Source organism: Neolamprologus brichardi, chromosome 11 (assembly GCF_056152115.1).
Source record: "Neolamprologus brichardi isolate AB-2024 chromosome 11, ASM5615211v1, whole genome shotgun sequence".
NCBI lineage: Eukaryota > Metazoa > Chordata > Actinopteri > Cichliformes > Cichlidae > Neolamprologus > Neolamprologus brichardi.
Genome location: NC_142114.1, coordinates 18,505,079 through 18,526,103, shown reverse-complemented (window position 1 = coordinate 18,526,103; position 21,025 = coordinate 18,505,079). Strand labels below are relative to the sequence as shown.

Genomic DNA, 21,025 nt, shown 5'->3' with positions numbered 1-21,025 from the left:
TTTGACATTGAAATAGAAGCTCTGGGCAAAACATTCTCATATGAAATATGGATGCTCTTAGAGTTTCTGTGTGTGTGTGTCTGTGTATGTGTAGCCATGCTGGTAGTGCACAGGGGAAGCCTCAGCTCTATAATACATTAGTCTCTTTGGGGACATGCCCTAATTAATGGCTTGACCTCCTAACGGGTAGCCCCCTTCTGCGAGTTAACATTTAGCAGCGCACCCTCCGGAGTTAGACTCCGAAGTGCATTTAATAAAAGAAGTGACAGTGACATTAATGAGACAGTCGAGACAAGTACAGGGCTTCGTTTTATTTTCCAACAATTTATATTCAGATTTTTTTTCCTTTTTTTACACGTCTCACCTCAGAAGCGAGCGAGAGAGACAAATAATACAAAGCAACATAGAATTAAACTAAACCAAGAGAACAATTTAGACCAAAAAAATGCAAACACACACACACACACGCACGCACGCACACATACACAAACAAACAGGCGTCAAATACACTAATCCTGTTTCTGGTCAAAGGCAACTGACTCCTGCTGCAGACTGCTCTGTCTCCGTGTATTTACACCAACAGTCCGCCCGTTAACGACTGCAGGAGAGGATGTCACGCCTGCTTTATCCATCAGCTCCGTGTGTGTTTCTCAATCCGTCAGGGTGAGATTTGGTTAGAAGAAAAAGTTCCCGTGAAGCTCCCTGGTTGTTCTGTGGTAAATGAACTGTGATCACATTTTATTTATTTATTTAAATGTTCATTTTTGTCAACACCGTGTGTGCCCGTTGATTAGTGAGTGTCCATCAGTGCCGCTGTCCCTTCGTCCTCAGTTGGACTTGGACCAGATCTTGCCGCTGCCTCGCAGCCTGGACAGAAAACAAATACAAAACTCAGCTGGTGTTTTTTTTTTTAAATTTAAATAATTTGATGACTTACATGTTTACTTTCTGCTTGCTCTACTGAAGCAACAAATTACTGATGCAACCTGGGTGCAAAAGTGTCTTTATGCTAAAATTCCCAACACCAGTATTTACAGTTTTGTTTTTTTCGCAGTGGCACTGATCACAGTTGATTTTCTTCTTCTGCATATTTCGGCAAAGAGCAGATTTCTAATAATAACAGCTGCAGTATCAGTCCCATCCTTTAAATAGCTTCATAAAGAAATGGTGTCAAAACTCGTTTTCATTTGAGGATTGAGGTTAAGCTATCATTAATTTGGATTTTAAAACACTGAGTGGATCTTCATTTGAATGATGTATGGTGCTGAGTGATGGAAATTACAGGGCTCTATGCTTCGTCAAAATGTGACAGGCAGCCAGAAAATAATCACTGCTCTCTGTTTGACAAGAACAACATAAACAGCAGCCAAGCAAAGCATCTCGGCCGGCCACTGGAGGGGGGAAATGGTTCTTTCAGGAAGGAAACACGCGGGGCGTTTGTATATCCACTGACATTTTACAATCCAGGACAGATGTGAAATTAGCCACTGGTAATTAGGGCGGACGGAAGCAGAACAGAAAGAGAGTTCCTGATAGCGGGGTTATGGTACCGCTGCAAAACACTAATGTGCATCTGATAATAAAGCTACTTCATGCAGACACACGCTCAGGCACAGACAAGCCACTTACATCAGCAGCTGGCTTTTTACTGTTTATTAGAAAAATGGAAACACGGTGGTTCTCGGCTGAATTAACTTTTGCTCTCTACAAGAAACCCGGACTAATGGCTTTAATTTAGTGTTTGAAGTAGTCTTTATAGTTTCATGCTTATAAGTAGGGATATACGTATTTAAGAAGCACCTTTCAAAAATCACAGTTACAAAGTGCTTCAAAGAACAAAAGGAGGTGCAGCGATAAAACAAACCTAATGGAAAAAACCTCCATATGAAGCTTTTTGTTCCAATTTTGTGACTTGTAAAAATGAATTTCTTATTTGGATGGGGGGGTGGGGGGAAGAACCTCAACAACAGAAACTTCATTTAAAAGCGTACCAACCAATTTGAATAAAATGCGTTCAATCTGTAAAATATTTAGCCATGAAAACAATAAATGCAATTTCTATGCAAACTCCTGGTGGGTGCTTTTGTATAACAAAATAAATAAATACGAAAGCAGCTCACTCAAAATACTCTGCTGCCCGCTATGTGCAGCCACTAAAAACACAGCGGGACGCCACTCACCCTTTCACCTTTGAGCTCTTTTTGCCTGGTTGTCTCGGTTCCTGAGAGGAAGCGGGGTCTCGTGGCTCGGCGGGTTGGTCTGCGTCCTGATTGGAGGCGGCTCCAGCTGGAGCGGGGCCTGACGACGGAGACGCGGCGCTAGCCTTTAACGTCTTCTGTAGATTTGAGACCTGGTGGAGAAGTGAAGAGAGAGGGTAAAAACTGAAAATTAAAGGGACGAGCGTGGGTGTCCTCTTGTGTTAGTGACACCAGGAGGCCGTGTCAAAAATATTTAGAACAACTGGTAACGTAAAACTCTTGTGTCTGGGCTGCTGTTGGTCCTTCAGCCTGCTGTGGAGAAGACAGCAGTCATAACAGACAAAGAACTTCTTTGTAGTGAAGTGAAACTGAGTTAAAAATGATTAAGACGGTCCACTGCAGCTGCTGTCTGTGTGTCTCGTGCTGATTGTTTGGTCTTTGATATTTTTCCCATCTTCTTTCCCATTGCGCTGAACTCTGCTGTCACTCCCTTTCCTGTTCAAGCCAAACTTTCAACCAATCAGCATTCTACCTACATACAGCGTCACTGCTACATGTCTTTGCCGGCTGCATACCCAGAATGAAGAGAAGGATCTACACAAGTGGACAAACACACGTCAGGGAGCAGATCTTGGTTTTCTTGTGCATGTAAAAAGTTACAAAAACCAAACTCCACTCTAATTATCCTTTTATGGTCGCGTGCTGAATTTTGTAGGCTGGTGAACTGGCCGTGTTGGACACCAGAGTGTATGAACGTTTCTTTCTTTAGCGCCATTTCAATGATATAACAATACAGGAGCTCAGATATGGTCTGATTACAGAGTAGGAGATGCTGCAACAGCTTGAAAGCTTGCTTCCTACTTTAACTTCTTCTATTCCCACACCAGCACTGATGTTGAGAACATGCAAGTGACGACTGCCGTGATTCAGGTGCACCTGAACCAAGAAGTGTCAACGATCACAGGACTGTGGTGACATCACTGTTGACGCACAAAAAACAAATGCTTAATAACAGGGTTTTCTTCCTCAGAAAACGTGTCGCTGAAAAGTGTCTTTTGTAGTTGAGGATTTTTTTCTTCCTGTTACTTATCTACATCACTGTAGATAAGAATGAATAACTGCCTCAGTCCCACATTACTCTAAAGGGCCATATACAAATGGATGTGATGGTGAGAGGACCAGGAGGTATCCCACCCCTCTCCTACGACAACCTATGACAGGCTCCGGTTCCCCCGACTCTTCAAGTGGGACAGGTGGAGAGAACCAAATTCAGAGACTTGTAGAGATGACTGCCGAAATGACCGCGACACAAGATGCTCATTTATCCTGAACCAGAACCTGTAACATCCACTAGCAACCAGCTGTAAACAATGGGATTCAGAGCGATTCAGCTGATAAATGAATCACTTTAAATTCGGGGAGAGGTTATCTGTGTCTTCTAAGGTAATGAAGAGCCCGTGGATGACTTCTGGAGGGAACAACCTGCATTTAGAAGCTTTAAAGTAGATTTTGTATCAAAGGAAACTTATAAAAGCTTTTATGTTCCACTGATTGTAATAAGTTACCTTTAAATATCCACTTCTTGCCATTTTTTCACTTCTTCAAACATGCTTTGCTTTGTCGCCTCAAACCAGATTACTTATGCTTTCAGTAATTCAATCAGTGTTCTTCATTTCTTCTTTTAGTGAGTGATTTATTGGATGATTTCTTTTCTATAAGGTTGCAATTTGTTTTCTTGTTTCTTCTTTTCTTTGTTGTGCTATTTTATTATGTTTCTTCTTCTGCACTTAAATATAAAATGTTACATCTCGAGCAGTTTAACCGCATGTAATAATTGTCAGCACAGTGCACGGCAAATGTGGCCAACACTGCAGTGTTGTTTACTTATGTTACTCTCTCTGCTTCCATAAACTGTATTTTAAAAGAGCCGAGTTCCCAATAAAGCAGTTCTCATTTACATACCTCTATTTTTCTCTTGTCAGACAACAGGACAAGCATGAAATAGTGACACAAACACGTCCCATTATACTGATGTTAAGCAGCCTTAACTGACAAGCTATTATCCAAGCTGCTGCACTGCTAAATCCTGATTTTATAATGACAATGATGTAACAAAACCACAATTCAGAAAAGTTAACGGCAATGTATAAGCTGCGATATTGTCCATATTTACATGTTAATCTCTCAGAGGAATGCGTTTAGTTAATCTTATGAAAACACTGTGCACTGTGTTAACTTAAGCAGTCCGAGTCATGTGAACTGCAGGTAGAAGCAAGTTAAATTTAGGATGTTTTAAGACCTTTTCAAGAGAAAAAAAGAGACCAAGCATGGAAAGAGAATACACATTCATTCATTTTTGGCACGTTATCCATGGTTGTCTGTCTCTATGTGTTGACCCTGTGACAGACATCCTGTGGCGACCTGTCCAGGTCGTTCCTCGCCTCTTGCCCCGTGACAGCTGGGATAGGCTCCAGCGCCCCCCGTAACCCTGATGGTGTCATCGGGAATAGAGATTATTCCCACTGCCACCGATACATACAGGGTGTATGAGAAAGAATTATCGTGATTTATTTATCGTATTGACGCATGCTGTGAGTCCAGAGGGGCAACACATCGAACACTTGTGAACATTGTTTATATTTTGTATGTAAAACTTTTATTAAACTAATTTTCCTATTGTTGCATGAACTGTTTTCTACAGATATAAGAACAGCCTCATATAAAGCAGCCACATCTAAATATGCAGCAGTGGCAGAAACAGTGGTGTTGTCTTACCCATACTAAAGTCAACACTTTCAAAGGTCATCTTATAGTTAAAGTACACTAAGAACACTTTCACTTTAAGAACTCTTTGTGAGCAAACGAACGCTTGTAAAAGGGTACGTCTGTGCCAAGAGAGCGGCTCGCTGGCACGACGAAAGCGAGGAAATGTTGATTTGGTAAGTAATTCCTAATTGGGGAGACTGGCCAGGTTTCAGAGTATGGACAGATGTGAAAGGGGAGTGGCAAATGTCGCCTAGCGGGTCAACAGAAGGTCAAAAATTCAATCCCGGGCTCTTCCATTTCACCTGTTGAAGTGTCCTTGGACAAGACACTGAAGCCTAGACTGTCACATACACTCAGATGATGTTTTTTATGATTAGAAAGCTCTCAAAGCCTCTGCTGCTTGAATGTAGTTTTAATGTAAAAGGGATTTGAGTGCTCAGATGGAGTAAAGAAGTACTATGTTATTATTGGTCCATTATTATATGACACATGTACAGTATGTTTAGTGAACATGTAAAACTATTCTAGTTACCCCCAATGAGTCTGCAAATATCTGTAAGTCTACATTAAAACAACAGTGAGGTACCTACATGAATACAAAAACACGCTTGTGTAGCTGCATCTGTTCCTGTTCACACTGCCCATGAATGCCTTTGAAAGTCCCCTCTCACTTTTCCATGCAAATTTGCAGTGAAAAGTTTACGTGAGGCTTCGGCCCCTTTTCCACAGACAGGACTTTAACCTTGCTGAGCTGCTCTCTTGCACGGAGAGGGAGTTTTGTACTAAGACAGCTTTAACCTTGGAAGATGCCCACTTGATTTGTCAAGCTCGAGCTAGTTGGAGCAATCACACATCATCAGTGAATTTACTGTCTAAATCTGGCATGAATACTAATAATAGAGGGGTGTGTCAGTGCCTGTGTGACTGACAGCATCTAGCAGGCTGCCTGAGTGTTGATGAAGGGAACATGAGAAAAGTAAACAAACTTGCACCGTGGCTTCATGTCAGTCAATTTAATGCAAATCTCGAAAAAATGTAAAATAAAAATGCATTCATTATCTTTTCTATTTTTTAACCCCACCAAGCAATTCACAGAGCTGCGCTAACAGAGAATAAAAATGTTTAGTTTAACATCAGCTGGACATTTAAGGGACTGCAGGTTTTTACTGACACAAAGTGCATTAGAAAAGAAATCACTTTAAATGGGCGTTAAGAAATTGTTAATCGCATTCCCACTGATTACAGACTGATTACAGAAACGAGGTTGCAAATAACGAAATATGCAGTCAGGGTGAAACTAGAATATCACAAATGGCTGGGAGGGAAAAAGGGGGAGATAGTAGCCAGGGAAGAGTCACATTTATGGAATTTCTAAGCGGAAAAGAGACAGAACTGTAGACTGAAGGGAGGAAGGACTTACTTCTGTTTCCACTTGGACTTTGACCTTTAGCTGGCTCTCTCTGTATTGGTTTGCCCTCGAGACTTGCTCCTCAATACCACACAGAACTGCCTCACAACCTGCACACCTGAGAGAGAACAAAAGCACGGAGTAAGAAAAACAGATAATTGAGACATAAATCTAAAGTGTGTCCACAGACACTTAGAGGTGATACTGACCACTCCTGCAGCGTGTTGATTATGTTTGGCAGCTCATTAGGGCCGAGGTCGCGACCCACGCTGCAGTCTACCTCCACCTGCTGGTTCCTCTGATCCAGTTTCCCCTGGATGATGTCGCAGTAAACAGCTTCAATCAGCAGGTCCTCGAGTTCCCGCACGTTCTTCAAATCAAGCTGTTGCAGGAGCAGCGAGTACGGCAGGCACTGAGGGGAAAATAAAGAGAAGAGGAAAGTGTAGGTAAGCAGGCAGCTAATTTGATTCCACTTCAGTGCTCTGATGGAAAATGACTAAAAAAAATGTTACAGTGAAAACGCTCATTTGTGTAAATGTCACTGCCAGAGGAAGATGAAAGGAGCTCAAAACTTTACAATCCTTCACTGGGCAATTAATGGGTTCAAACCCACATGTAGGGAGAGCGGTGACACATTAAGGAGAAAAACAAGGGGGCAGGAGTGAAAGGAGGGATGTTAACGGACACAGAGATTAAGTTAGAGGAGGAAGGAAAAAAAAGACAGCACTGGTGAGAATAATGAATCTATTATTTATCAGGAGCAGAGAAAAGAAAAGGGCACAAGGAGAGGTGCAGGACAGTGGAGAGATGCTGTAACAAACCACATAAGATGAATACTTTATCGTGGACATGGAGTGCTGGCACTGAAATTTCAAATGACACGAAGGGTACAAGTTGTGCTGGTAACTTTTCTTGAGAAATTAAGAGGCTCGTCTGTTGTTTTCCTCCAAATTTAGCTGATATATTTACAGCCACAAGCTTAGGATCACAGCCAACCTCACACGAGTGTTAAAAAGAAAAAGAGAAAAAAAAAATCTGATTATGAGCCTGAGGAAAATAGCAAAGCCATCTAAAAGCAGAATTGCCCACATATCATTTATATCAGGGCTTGCTTTATGACGCCTGCAGCAAATTTATTTTCTATGCTTGAGACAAAGAAAACAAAAATCAATACAACACCACAGCTCATCTGCATTTTTATGTAAAACCTGGACGAGAGAATAATGGACCTGTACCTTGAGGTTGGAAGCCAAGCTGATGATTGACAGATGACGGAGTTTGTTTCTCTGTGCCGGGGTCAGCTCGGGAAGTGAGGCTGCTCTCTCTACAGCAGCAGACGAGAATAATAATACACAAAAAAACAAATAGAAACACAATGGGAAACATTTACCAGAACAGTGTGTAAGTGTTACTTTACAGAGGGTCAAACAGCCACACATAATAGAGGCAAAACTTATTACTATGAAGTGTAATGTTACACAGCGAGGTGCAGGTGAGTGTGGAGCTGTTTAAGCAGTCAGAGAACAGAGTCGGGAGGAAGTCCATTTCCTGCAACTGTGCCTCCTGCTGACTCGCTACCCTGGTGACAGGACTCACGCCCCCTGAGACGGCAGCTCTGACAGCTCCTCTAAGGGATCCACTACACAGCTCTATGAAAGTAAATGTGTCCCTGACGGCAAGTCTCAAAAGGGAAAGAACAATAAAGTAGGCTACAATCTTTTTCCAGGCTATTGGTTGATCTTCAGTACAAAATTAGACATAATTAGGATTCCACTTCTACTTGAAGCTTCCTGGTGTGTTACGCAGAAAGCAATTTAAGTTGGAAAAGATTTGTTTACAGTCTGTTTGTGACACAGACAATCATCAGTCTAAATAGGCTGAGGTACTCCAGCAATTTTTATCCATGAACCACCTGCCTGCAGCATTTCAGGTGAGGGTGTTTAAAGCCTCTGTGTCAAGGTGCCTGCCTTGAAGCAAAGAAATGCGGCTCATAATAAAAGAGTTGCAGGGCCACCCTATTACTTATTTACATTGTGCTGCCGCTGCAATACCTTTGTAGTCGCAGTAGGTTCCATAGGCAAAGAGGTTCAGGAGCTGGTACACTGGTGCATGAGGACCATTCTCCAGCTGTGGTTTGGAGAGAAGATGAAAGAGAAAATAATGTGGCAGAATATTGTAAGTAATGAGACTCTCTACATAAGAGCTATGCAACGGCATTTTATCCATGGACAGAGCAGAGGTGTTTCTGTGAGTCAGTAAAAAAGAAAGAAACACAACAAAAAGACCTGACTGGTATACTCAAATGTGTTTGAGTATACCATTTGTCTATTCTGCATTCATACCAGGCTCCAAAATCCATCTCTGGTGATCTGTGGGTCATTCCATCTCAGTTTATCACAAAAAAAAGAAGTTCCCACATGACAGTTTCACAGTTTTGCCTGAAAAGATTCCAGGTAAAGATGCACTATTTAGCAGGAATTATGCTGAATTTCAGCTCCCTATTGACATTAATTTTTGCAGAAAAAATACTTTAAGTTATGAAAGGTTTTATAGCATCATTTTTGAGTGGCAACTTTAAAATTCTAGAAAGTTACTTGAGCTGTGTCCTTCAAATATTTCAGGGTAAATATCTGGTGCTGTCTCTCTGACTCTCAGGAGTGTAGCTCAGGTTAACAAAGAATGATGGATGTTTGAAGCATCATAAATATTTGGATGCCTAATCTCTTTCAATTTGGAGTCCTGAAGAAACTGCAAGTTCACGTAGGGATAAGTAAGGCCTTATATTTTCTTTATAGCTTCTCATATACAAGACATAAAATATTCTTTAAATCAGCCCAGATCAGCTGAATGGTTTCACTGATATTCAAGCTTGAATATGGAAAACAAAAACACATTTTCATTCAACTTCACTGTGATATTCCCCAGATATGACCCAATGTACCAAATCTAAATTACCTTTTTTGAAAGAGGACATTTCTGCTAATAACATATCAAAATTTGCGACAGTGGTTTCTCTCACTGTCCCAGTATGAATTTTGAAATACTCATATTTATGTATGGCAGTTGAGGATTATAATAAATTCAAATATTTCTAAAATTTACTGGATCTAAGACAAAGGGCCTAAATTTCACCCGCTGCCTTTCATTTTTAATAGCCGAGATAAAATTTGAGAGATTGTCCTTATCAGATTATTGGCTACAGAGATACTGGGGCTTCAAAAATGCATTTTAACATTCTTATTTAAGTATTTCCAAGATATAATTTTCAATCACTTGATCATAAAGTCTCAGTAATTCAGCTAATGACATTTTTTTTTCAAAGAAATTATAAATACTACACCAACAGCATTTAATTCATTTGAAGAAATATAATATAACACCACATGCATGAATTCTGTTACCTGTATAGCTTGCATCATCAACGTTAATGAAACAAGTTATCTTCAATAGCAGAATGTAACTAAAAGTTGAATTCCTTCATGGAAGTCTCAGCCTTTTTATGTCATCCTCCTTAATTACATATCTGCATCCAGTGTACCAGGAACTCCTGCCTGTAATCATGTGCTTATGGTACTGAGCACACATCCTCTCTTCTTGGCTAGAAAAAAAAAGCTTCCTGCTGGGCCCTGAAGGTGCATAAATTAAATTAAAACATGTCGCTCGGCTTCTGAAACAATCTTTGGCTCCCGTACATAAATTTAAGAGTGTCAAAAAAAAAAAGAAAGAAAACACCTCATACTAAGAAAATGAAACAGAACACCATCACAAATTTTGATATATTATTAACAGAAACCTTCTCTTTCTAAAAAAGGTAATTTGGATTTTGGTACATGGAGGCATACCTGGGGAATGTCACACTGAAGTTGGATGAAAATGTGTTTTTTTTCCCTCCACCTATATTCAAGCTTGAACATCAGTGAAACCATTCACCCGATCTTTTAAAGAATATTATATGCCTTGTGTATGAGAAGCTATAAACAAATTATCAGCCCTCTACTCTCCCCTTCCAGAATTTGTAGTTTCTACAAGCCTTCAAATCTGCTGTCAGAGATTAGACATCCAAGTATTTATGACACTTCAAGCAGCCATCATTCTATGTTAATTTAAGCTACACCCCCGACAGTCCATATTAATATCGTCATGGTACCAGATATTTACTCTGAAAAATCTAGCTCAAGTAATTTTCTAGATAAATGAACTTTAAAATATCCCCTCAAAAAAAGATGCCAGAAAAACATCTGACAGCAGGGACCTGAAATTTAGCATAATTCCTATTAAGAGACTATCTTTGCCCTGGCAAATCTGAGATGGTCAGGTGGGAGGCATATTATGAACTGACACAGAATGACCCCTGTCTAATATTTCCTGGTCCTTAACATTTAAATAGTAATCACATCCACCTCACCAGGGTTTTTTCTTGGCTCAGAGTTGGCCTTAGGCGGGTGACTACACACAGCATGATAAGGAAGATCGCCTGGTACAGTTACCTTATACCTTATGTAGCCATTTAATAAACAAAAGTGTCAATTATATTTTAATTAATAAAAACCTGGCTAAAACATGCATGTTAAACAGTCGGGTACTAACATAGTGGTTTTCTACTAAATTTGATCACTCTTTGCTACTCCAAGCCTCATCCACCCAAAACACACACATTCATACAAGTGCTTTCATCGTTCACACACTTACACTCTGATGGATGAGGGCAACTCTGCAGTCAGTTTCTTGCCCAAGGATACTTTGACAGGCAGGTTAAGGGAGACAGGGATCGAACCACTAGCAATTAGCAGACAACCTGCTCTACCTCCTGATGCACAGCTTCCCCATGGTTTAAAAAAAAATAATTTTAATATAACTTAAAAAAAAAAAAGAAAGAAAGAGGGCAGGTGAAATTCTTCTTTCCTAATGTCCAGCTGCTCTATTGCAGAAATCCTATTCCATTTCAAACCATTTTCCCTGTCCTTATAAATAACTGGAGGCCATCTATTAAATTTAACAGAAATTATAGGGGGGAAAGGAATGACCGCAGTGGCCCTTCATCTGACTTCTGTAATTGCCTACGTCGATTTGAGTGTTGTGTATGTCTTGAAAGTAGCTAAGAGGAAAGGAAAATATTCACTGCTGTTAAAAATACAAATATTGTCTGATGAAAAGAGAACACTTGTCCTGCCAGAGGAAAATCACAATAGAACTGAATAAACTCACACAGGATGTTTGAAATAGATTATTGTGTAAATAGATGCACAGTTAGAAAACAGTGAGGGGAAAAAAAAAAACACAGAGGTAAATATTTGTGTAGGCTGTTGTATTGTTGCTCTTCTGTCTAAACTGACTCCAAACCGACATTTTTAATTTCCTGTGGTATTTATCACTTTGTCTGAACTGTTCAGAAATCTCAACTTTAGCTTTTTTCTCTTGTCTTTTTATTGCAATCTGTTAGTTAAAATGTCCTCTGCTATATTTCTTTAGGACTGCTTGTCTTCATTTTTTTTTCACCTTGGTATGGTTCTTTATTAAATAAGGACAAATGCAATTTATCTGTTTAGCTCCTAAAAAGGGTCTCAAATCCTTAGCAAATATTCCCGCTGGTCTGGCTTTTTCTCCATCCTTTTCACGGCTTAACTTAAGTAATGGATGAATGTTTCTGCTAAATCACACTCTCCTTTAAAAGCAGCATTTCGCTTCAAAAACAGGGTATTAGCTGTGTGTATGTAACGTGTTATCCTGCGGTTTATGGTGCCTTCAGGAGCTCGATGCTTATTATGTGTTGTTGTGTTGTTCGGAGGGTGAGTTCTGATTTCAGTCACTGGAACATAACTGTGGTGTTTTTCCACTTGCATGGATGGCAAATGTGATTCAGTTTGTAAACACTTGCAATCATACTACACACAAGCTGTGCAGCCACTGGTTTGGCTGATCAGCTTCTTCTTGTATTCATTAAAGGACATTTTTGTAATTTCCCTCTGCAGTTTTTAACTTTCACCACCAGGGGGCAGCATTAAGACAGGAAGGTCTGCCATTTACCTGGCCACAACTGTAAATAAGACTGTGCTTAATCATTTTCCTGGTTAAGGGATTAAGCTTAAAGGTTATAGTGACTTACTGCATAATCTTGTTGGACCAGCTAGGCTCTAGTTCATCTTCAGTTTATATATCTTCAGGAAATTGACTTGTTAAGTCTGACATCATTATCACTTCAGGATCCAAAAGCTCCTTCAGGTCCAAAAAGCAAACAAGCACTGAGGCACCACTGAGTTAAAAATGCTGCAAATTCTTTCAGCTCCAATAAAATTACCAGTGTGGTTGATCTCTGTGGTGTTGTTGGTAGCTTTAGTTAGTTTTGGAAGAATTTATTGATGGTGTATTTAAACACAAGACTTCATTAAAAAAAATCCTTTAAAACTAGGAAGTTTAGCTAATAATGATTTTCATTCATGCCAGGACTGACAATATCCCAAAGGTCAGAGTGTGTGGATAAAGCGTGAGGAAAGTGTATTTACCTCTCTGACATTAGGCAGCTCCAAGATGTCAGAGAAAACATAGAGGCCTGGGGTCTCCAGCAGAGAGCTGACAGCCTGGGCCAGTGCTGAGCCTGACAGAGACAGGAGCTGCTCCACCTCCATCTGATGCCGGGAGGACACAGGTACCAGAAACACAGTTAGCAGGTTAGACGAGACAAGAATACTACAGAGACAAGGATGAGCTGCAGAGCAATCACGATAAGAATCAAAGAGATATCCTCTCTTATTGCCTTAGCTCTGCCACTTTATTAAAGCCCTCTGGGGACATCATATCAAAATCTTTGAAAACACAAGAACAAGAACCACAATGGTCTATTAATGAAGCCTCAGACCCCACAGCATCTGCGTGCAATGCCATGCCCTTGTCAAACCTTCCAGCCACTCATCACTTGTTGAAAAGATATCTATATAAATGAACAATACTCACTCTAATTTAATGTCCAACAGCCAAGGGCTCTTGACCAAAGCACTTAACCCCCAAACTACCTGGAGAGCTCCTCAGATACTGAAAGAGCAGCTTAACTGGGGAGTACCAAAGCAGGCAACAAGTGAAACGAATGTGAAGCAGGGCATGTATATTCATCAGCCCACTCCCTCAATAGAAATACGATGCAAATGCACTTTGGGCTGAAGGCAGCACCAGAATAATTACCTAAGTACTGACATGAATCTATCTGCGCCTCAAACAGACACTTAAAATCTGGAAAGAAAACAAACAACCTAATAAACATCCAGGACCATACCCCGATCTAACCCGTCATATTTAATGTTTTCTTTACATTCTCTAGTTATAAAAATCTAAATGATAGCACTGCTGTATGCCAGTTTGATCCCACTTCCTCCTGATTCAAATGAGCCTCAACTGAGCAACTGATGGGATATTTTAAGATCTTAATCCCAGTAGACACATCCTGGGACACAAGGGAAGTTGGTATTACAGATGCATGATTAAATTATTGCAGTTGCATCATACAGGCATCATTACCTTAGGCCACTTCCTAAAATTTATTCAACAGTGTCTGGATACCCATTGTGGTGCTAATACTACTCTGCCTGCTTCTGCTGATAGCACCAATATAGTATCTTATCCCCATAAATTGGACACATTTAGATGCACATTTTCTGTATGTCGCCCCATCGCATCATCATTGAGGAGGTCCAAAGTGCACATTCCCAGATGAGCTGAAAAGGTGAGTGGACATGCGATTTAATCAAACAAGTTAACCTACACCATGCTTTAGAAACACTGCCTCTCGTGCTTTCAGGGCTTTCTAAAAGTCAAATCAAGCTCGAAGTGTGAGACTGAACTGGATCCATCTGTATACCTGAACTGAATTTAAAAGATGGCCAAAACTGGCTGCATATCAGTGAGAGGTGGCATGAGGAATTTGTTGATCTGCTCAATATGAGAAATGCAGCTGTCCAGACACAAGATACTGTGATATAATAAACATGAATAAAACAGAAAAAAACCCCACTGTCATTCATGAATAAATTTAAACGGACAGACAGCTGCAAATTAAGATACGTGGTTTTAACAAAGACCTTAGGTAATGCCTGTATTATTCTTTTTAACAACTTATCCTTAATTTTGCCTATTCATTTACTTTAATTGTGTATTAATGTTAATACAATGTCCGTGTCCTACCATATTCAGGCATTACAAGTCCTACTCAAAACATTCAGTTCTTTAGCTATTGTTATTGCTGAGAGGAGCTCTATATTTGGACAGCTAGAAAATCAAAGTGACTAAGACAGTTTATTAAATAATAAAAAGTCTATACTGCAAGCAGAAGAAATACAAAATTGAATTTTGGAGCTGCAAGCTTCCACTGTTTTCTAATACCCCAAACTCACTAAACAGCTCCCTGTGCTATAGACTTTGCATCTCAACCAAGACACATGCTGAAGGTCACTGCAAACCACTGCTAAGGCTTGAGTTTTTGTTTTGACACTTCACATAGTCAGCTTCTTATTAAATGCTGAGGCAAACTGAGCCATAAAAACACAGAGGTTACAGCCTGTGCAAATACTAAAAACCTAAAACAAAGAACAGAAACTTAAATCATTTTAAAGCTACTTAAAGGAAAATAACTGATGAGATGTTTGGTTCTAGATTAACTAAAACCATATGGACAGAGGACAGAAATTATCACGATGTGAGAATAAAGTTTTTTTGTTTTGGTTAGGCGGGGTTTGTGTCCTCTATACCTTTCTGCAGGCAACTTTGGGAGCTGCATATGTTTTATGTTTGAATGTTGTCTAGTCCAGGGTCACTGCATATAAACACATTGATTTGTGTCATTTTAACAGCATTTTTGAGCCCTCATAATCTCTTAAGAACAGGAGGAGCTGTAGCATGAAATTTTCTGGGCTGAAAAACAAATTTAACATCGAGTGAAGAACTGCAACCAAATTAACTTTACACCCACTCCAAGTGTCACCATCTAAGGCTAAAATCAATTTTTTTGTTAAGCACAGTTTTTTCTGTAACCAACTTTGAGGATCATCATGGGATATATCACTGTTCAAATAACTAAACTGCATCAATGTAATGTCTATCACATAGAATAACAGAAACAAACACTGGTACCCAGAAAGAAACTTCAGGAAGTGCATTTTGGATAAACTCTCAAGGGTTATACCACGATGTAAGGTATCTGGCTGGTGAAAACAAGCTATGAAAGCTATATACCTACATTTTGGTACCAGATTCATTTTTAGATGCTACTCAAACTATATGCTTTATGTCAGTGCAAATTTTCACCCACTGAGGGCTTGAAAAAAGACTAAAGTAAATTTAGTATATGTTCTTAGCATATGTTAGCATATGTTCTTAGAATATTGAATAGTCATTATTAAAAAAGAATCTGTTTATTCAGAGAGGCTCAGGTGGGAGCCACTCACTGAATTTATCGTTGAATGACCAACCCACCAACCTGATTAGCATGTTTGCTATTTCTCAATGCTAATGTTTTCTTTCTACCCTTTCCCCAACCAGTAGAGACAGATGGCAGCCCTCACTGAACCAGTCTGGTTCTCTCTGAGGTTTCTTCCTGCTAATAAGACCGGTTTTCCACCCCCTACTGTGCTTGCTCAAATGAAAATTGTTGTGCTTTACTTTAAACTACCGTATTTTCCGCACTATAAGGCGCACTTAAAATCCTTTAATTTTCTCAAAAATTGACAGTGCACCTTATGTATGAATTCTGGTTGTGCTTACTGACCTCGAACCAATTTTATGTGGTACACAGCGCTCAAAAATCTGTCAAAAAATGTTTTAGTATGACTTAAGCTACGAAGCCGCACAGCTTGATGGATTGTTGGAGCATTATTGCTACCATAGTCAGGAGCCTCGCGGAGTAATCTGGGTACAAAACTCCGTCCGCATCAGGTCCCAAAGTCAGACGAACACTGCAGCATCACCGAGAGTTAAAAACTGTCTAAATTGTTTCCTCTGTAATAAAATGATCAGTGTTGCTGCTTTAACAGTGTAACAGTTAAGTTTAACATCCAGGCATCCATGAAAACAGAATTTATTACATTTAACGGAGTTAGAAGTTATCAGGAAGTTAGCTCGCTAGTTTCCACCTAAACAAGATATACTATGTTCTGACAAAGAGATTTCTGAAAAAATTAAAATGTACAGCTCTGCTATCACTTCCAACATAAATGAAGACAGAAAACTAAACATCAGTGATGTTTGTAGCGTTACTGAAGTTGGGCTAGATGGTATATAATGATGTGCTACATGATTGCTAGCGGCACAGCTATGCTAGCATAACATAAACAGTAAAGCTGGAGGATGAATGCTAACGCTTGTTTCGCTTAATGCGCCTTATAATCCGGTGCGCCTATGTATGAAAACAGACCCGTTCATCGACAGTGCACCTTATAATCCAGTGCGTTTTATGGTCTAAAAAATATGGTAGTTACTATTCTGAAATCCCCTGAGATTACTTGTGTTATAATTTTGTAGCATTTTAAGTATCATCTACGTATCAAATCTGTGAGACTTAAAACATTAGTAAACTATTTAGAAGTAAGGCCATAACTATTAGTCTGTCAATTGGCTTCATTTGTTCGGAATATGAAATTTAAGGATTAACCAACTGTGGAATTATGGGCCCATATTGGTGATAATTATCATTATTATCTTATTTTGCATTTGATAGTAGCAACACATCTCAAAAAAGTTCTTCTTTTTCATAGTGTTCCAAATGTTTTCAGTCAGCAAAAGAGCTGGATTGCAGGCAGTCCAGTTCAGCACCCAGACTATTCTACTACGAAGTCACGCTGTTTTCATAGCAGCGGTATGCAGTTTCACATTGTCTTATTGATTTATGGAAGGACTTTTTTGAAGGAAAAAAAAGCCAGATAATCCCTCTTCTCTTTAGTCAAGAGGATAGTGTCCACGTTTTGCAAAAAGAATTTCAAATTTCAATTCATATGACCTCAGAACAGTTTTCTATTTGCCTCAGTCCCTTTTCAATGAGCTGTGACCCAGAGAAGATGAGGTTTCTGGATCATGTTCACATATGGATTATTATTTGCATGATAGAGCTTTAATCTGCATTTGTGGATGTGATGTTGAAGTGTGTTTAAAGACAGTAATATCAACAAGCGTTCCTGAACCCATGCAGTGATTTTCAGAATAACATAATCCTGTCTGTTTTTAATGCAGTGTTGCTTGAGGGGCTGAATGGCACTGGCATCCAATAGTGATTGTCGACATTGTCACTTGGGCACTTAGAATCATTTAATATTGTTGTGGACTGCAGATGATGAGATACTCAAAGTCTTAACAAATTTATTTTTGAGGTACATTACTCCAAAACTATTCTCCAATTTGTAGATGCAGTTTTTGTTTTTTGGCAACCGATCATGTTACTGACTTTTTGCCAATTAATCTAATTAGTTACAAAATGTTCCTCCATCTGTTTCTTCTTCATACCGCTTACTTTTTTAACCTTTAATTGCTCCCAAGCCAAATTTATGGAAACATGTTTCTGACATGAAATTCAAAATGAGCGAATATTTTTCATAAAACAGTGTCTCCATGTGAATAAAATCTGGGTTTGTGAGATTTTAAAATCATTCCATTCTGTTTTTAGTCACATTTTACACAATGTTGGAATTGGGTTTGTGCTTGCCGATACACTGATATTCCCTTAATAAGGCTAATACTAGCGCTTACTAATATTCACTTCATGTTTATCAGTGTACCCTTGAGAAATTGTCTTTCACACTCTACCAGAGATAAGGGTGACACCTTCAAATAGCTTGTTTAGTCAAACAAGCAGTGTACCACACAAATTATATTTAAAGTGTTATAAATACCTCTGGGAACTAAACCATTTTTCTCATGTTTGTTTTATGGATATATTTAAATTGACTGTTCTGCATGAAAAAGGAGTACAAATACATTTTAGCACTAATTGACATTCATAAATAAGAGCCTTCTTTGCTGACAGTTTTCTTTCAAAGTCACAAATGAATCTGATCTTTTCAGGTCATTAATACAATACTGTTTGAAACTACTTCAAGCAAAGTTCCTTCACCACTTGGAAGCCACCTTGAAACCTATCCATGCATATATTCCCAAGCATTATCTATAATTATTTGTAATTTAATTGTTCAGCTGCACAAAAGCTGCATCTACAGAGCAAGCAGTCAAACCTGACTAACTGCTTTAAAAATTGCAGACTTTGCCCAGAAATTGGGTCTTTAAAAAATTATTGTTTCCTTGCTTGAAGTTTTACTTCTATCACCATGTTTATTTTTGTTAAATTCTTTGTTAAAATTAAATTAATATCCGTCTTTCAAGTCTAAAGCAGTAAACAGAAACGTCTCTGTCATTCTGTACTGATTCAAGACCTCAATTTTAAACTTGTTAATATTAAATAACAATAACAACAACAATACTAATAATGATCTATTTATTCAAACAAAAATCAACCAAAACATAAAGTGGCGCTTACAGAGACTTAAAGGGTCATGTGTTGTCCTGAACTAAGTAGTTAAATTCAGGGTACACTGATATTAAGCTTATACGCTTATCCGGGGAGAAACATCAAATCAGCTGTCAGATAAAGTGCTAAAGATACACATTATAACTGTAGTTTTGGGTAGCTGCCCGACTTTAAGCTCACTGTTTACGTAAACATTACCTATTATTCAAGCTCAATGTGTCATGCTAGCTCGGCTGCTAGCGGCTAACTAGCCGCCGACAGGCTTCATCTAACCGCTGACTTCAGGCCTCAGTCCATTTTAAGGCTTCCTATTGACTTCAAACATGCCACCATCGTATTCAGATAGCCAATAAACTACATATGCATTGAAATATTAAAACAAAAATGGTAAAACGCGGATTAGCGTGTTAAAATTTACCTTGTTGTGTTGGTTTCTGGCAGACAGCTTCCCTTTCGAGCGCTCAGTTCCGCTACAACAAAGTGACGTAATCCGTGATTGGACAGCAGTTTAAAGCAGGCGGGACAAAGGCAGCTGTCAATCACGATTTCTTGCAGCGGATTAGAGAGGAGAGCACCACTTAGCGGCGACTGGGTATACTCCACGCAAATGTTAGCGGACTGTACCGAGCGTCGATGTTCTCATGAACAGCAGTCAGTGACGAAATGCTTCTTCCTGCTAAACACAAAGCCAAAACAGTTAGCATGCTTTCAAAATGTGCAATTCACTTGTATTTTTATTTTTATTTTTATTCCTATTTATTCTATTTATTCCCTTTGTATATTTTATCTATATATGTCTTTGTATTTATATATGTGTGTATATATATATATATATAATATTCTTAACTCTGTAACTTCTGTCGGTGCTGTGCTTTTTTGGAAAACAAATTTCCCAGAGGAACCCACCCGAGGGATTAATAAAGTTTTATCTATCTATCTATCTATCTAACTTAGGAACATAAATATGAAAAAAAGGCCTCAACTGTTTATTATCTTCAATAACATTTACTAATATTTATTTTCTCTTTAATATTACTCTACATCTCCCAAAGTCTATGTATGTATTTTGGCTTCTCCTTAGGGATCGTCTGCTAGCTCCTAGCATCCTCCTCTGTTACACCAATCCTCTGCATGTCCTCCTTAAACAACATCTGAACCTACGCTGTGGTTTGGTTCTTTCCTTTAACATATTTGCTTAGGAATTAATACAGTATTCTGATTCTGAATCCTCCTGCCTGGATGCTCGATATTCAACATTTTCTCAGTGATATATCCACACTCCCTCCTCTGCAAATAAACCAAACCATCTCAGCTCTCTTATGTACCCTCTGTTGCTTTGAATGGTTGGCCACAGGTATTTAAATCTTTACTATCTCTACTCATTTTATGATCCCTCACACACACACGTATTCTGTCTTGCTTCTGCTGACTTACATTCCTCTTCTCTTCAGACTATGCCTCCATCACTTCAGGCTCTCCTTTACCTCCTACCTACTCTAAGTATAAGTCACAATGTCGTCTGCAAGGAGCATCCTCCATAGAGACTGCCTGACCTCACCTGTGAACCTATCCATAATCATTGGAAACAACAAAATGTTCCCCATACCCTTCACCACATGCTTTTAAATTACATAACTGATCAGTAGATATAACTGTATTTAAGTACTCATGGCCCCAAAAGGTTGATTCTGTTCATCTGGACGTAGCGTGACAAAACGTTTCTCCAATTGAAAACGCTACGTCCAGATGAACAGAATCCACCATTTAGGATTTACTTACCTGGATCACTGAGCAAGCATCAAGACATTACTCGTGCCTTTTTTAAATTGCACAAGTTTTCCAGTATATGTTGTTAGGGCTTGTATCTATTTAAACGTTATATTGTCTGTTTATTAAAAGGTGCTCTACGGGGGCTTGTATATGACATTCTTGCAACACATAATACTCTAATTCTTGTAATAGTCAAAAAATGTATCAAAAATAAAAAAGAATGTAAAGTCTGTAAGAGATCCGCGAACTCACATCTACACGAAGGCATTAACATTTAACAAGAGGTCAGTAATTTAGCTTTAAACAATAAAAAAGGTTTGTAAACTGTTATATCTTTTTTATTTGTTCATTTGTCTGTAAGCAGCATGGAATAGACAGAAAGCAAAAAGG

The 21,025-nt window shown here is 39.0% G+C and overlaps 1 protein-coding gene across 2 annotated transcripts; it reads right to left on the bottom strand.

Moving 5' to 3' along the window:
• Window positions 1–291: 291 nt before the first annotated feature.
• cops7a (COP9 constitutive photomorphogenic homolog subunit 7A) lies at window positions 292–19,353 on the bottom strand. 2 transcript variants are annotated; one of them, XM_006802841.2, is made up of 8 exons: window positions 19,284–19,353; window positions 12,873–12,995; window positions 8,424–8,499; window positions 7,608–7,696; window positions 6,582–6,784; window positions 6,385–6,490; window positions 2,181–2,350; window positions 292–867 (listed from the first exon to the last, which is right to left on the bottom strand). In XM_006802841.2, exons 2-8 carry the CDS (start codon window positions 12,993–12,995, stop codon window positions 828–830), a joined length of 807 nt encoding a protein of 268 aa, XP_006802904.1. In that variant the 5' UTR covers window positions 19,284–19,353; the 3' UTR covers window positions 292–827. The 2 variants fall into 2 exon arrangements, with proteins under 2 accessions (XP_006802904.1, XP_006802903.1); XM_006802840.2 differs by having other exon boundaries at window positions 2,189–2,350; window positions 19,284–19,307.
• Window positions 19,354–21,025: the final 1,672 nt, after the last annotated feature.

Excerpts from the sequence above, each read along its gene's own strand:
- cops7a (XM_006802840.2), bottom strand. The coding sequence starts at position 12,995 with ATGGAGGTGGAGCAGCTCCTGTCTCTGTCAGGCTCAGCACTGGCCCAG. Across the intron at positions 6,785-7,607 it reads GCTTGGCTTCCAACCTCAAG|TGCCTGCCGTACTCGCTGCT; the intron begins GTACAGGTCCAT and ends TTTTCCCCTCAG. Across the intron at positions 2,351-6,384 it reads AAGTCCAAGTGGAAACAGAA|GTCTCAAATCTACAGAAGAC; the intron begins GTAAGTCCTTCC and ends CTTCTCCACCAG.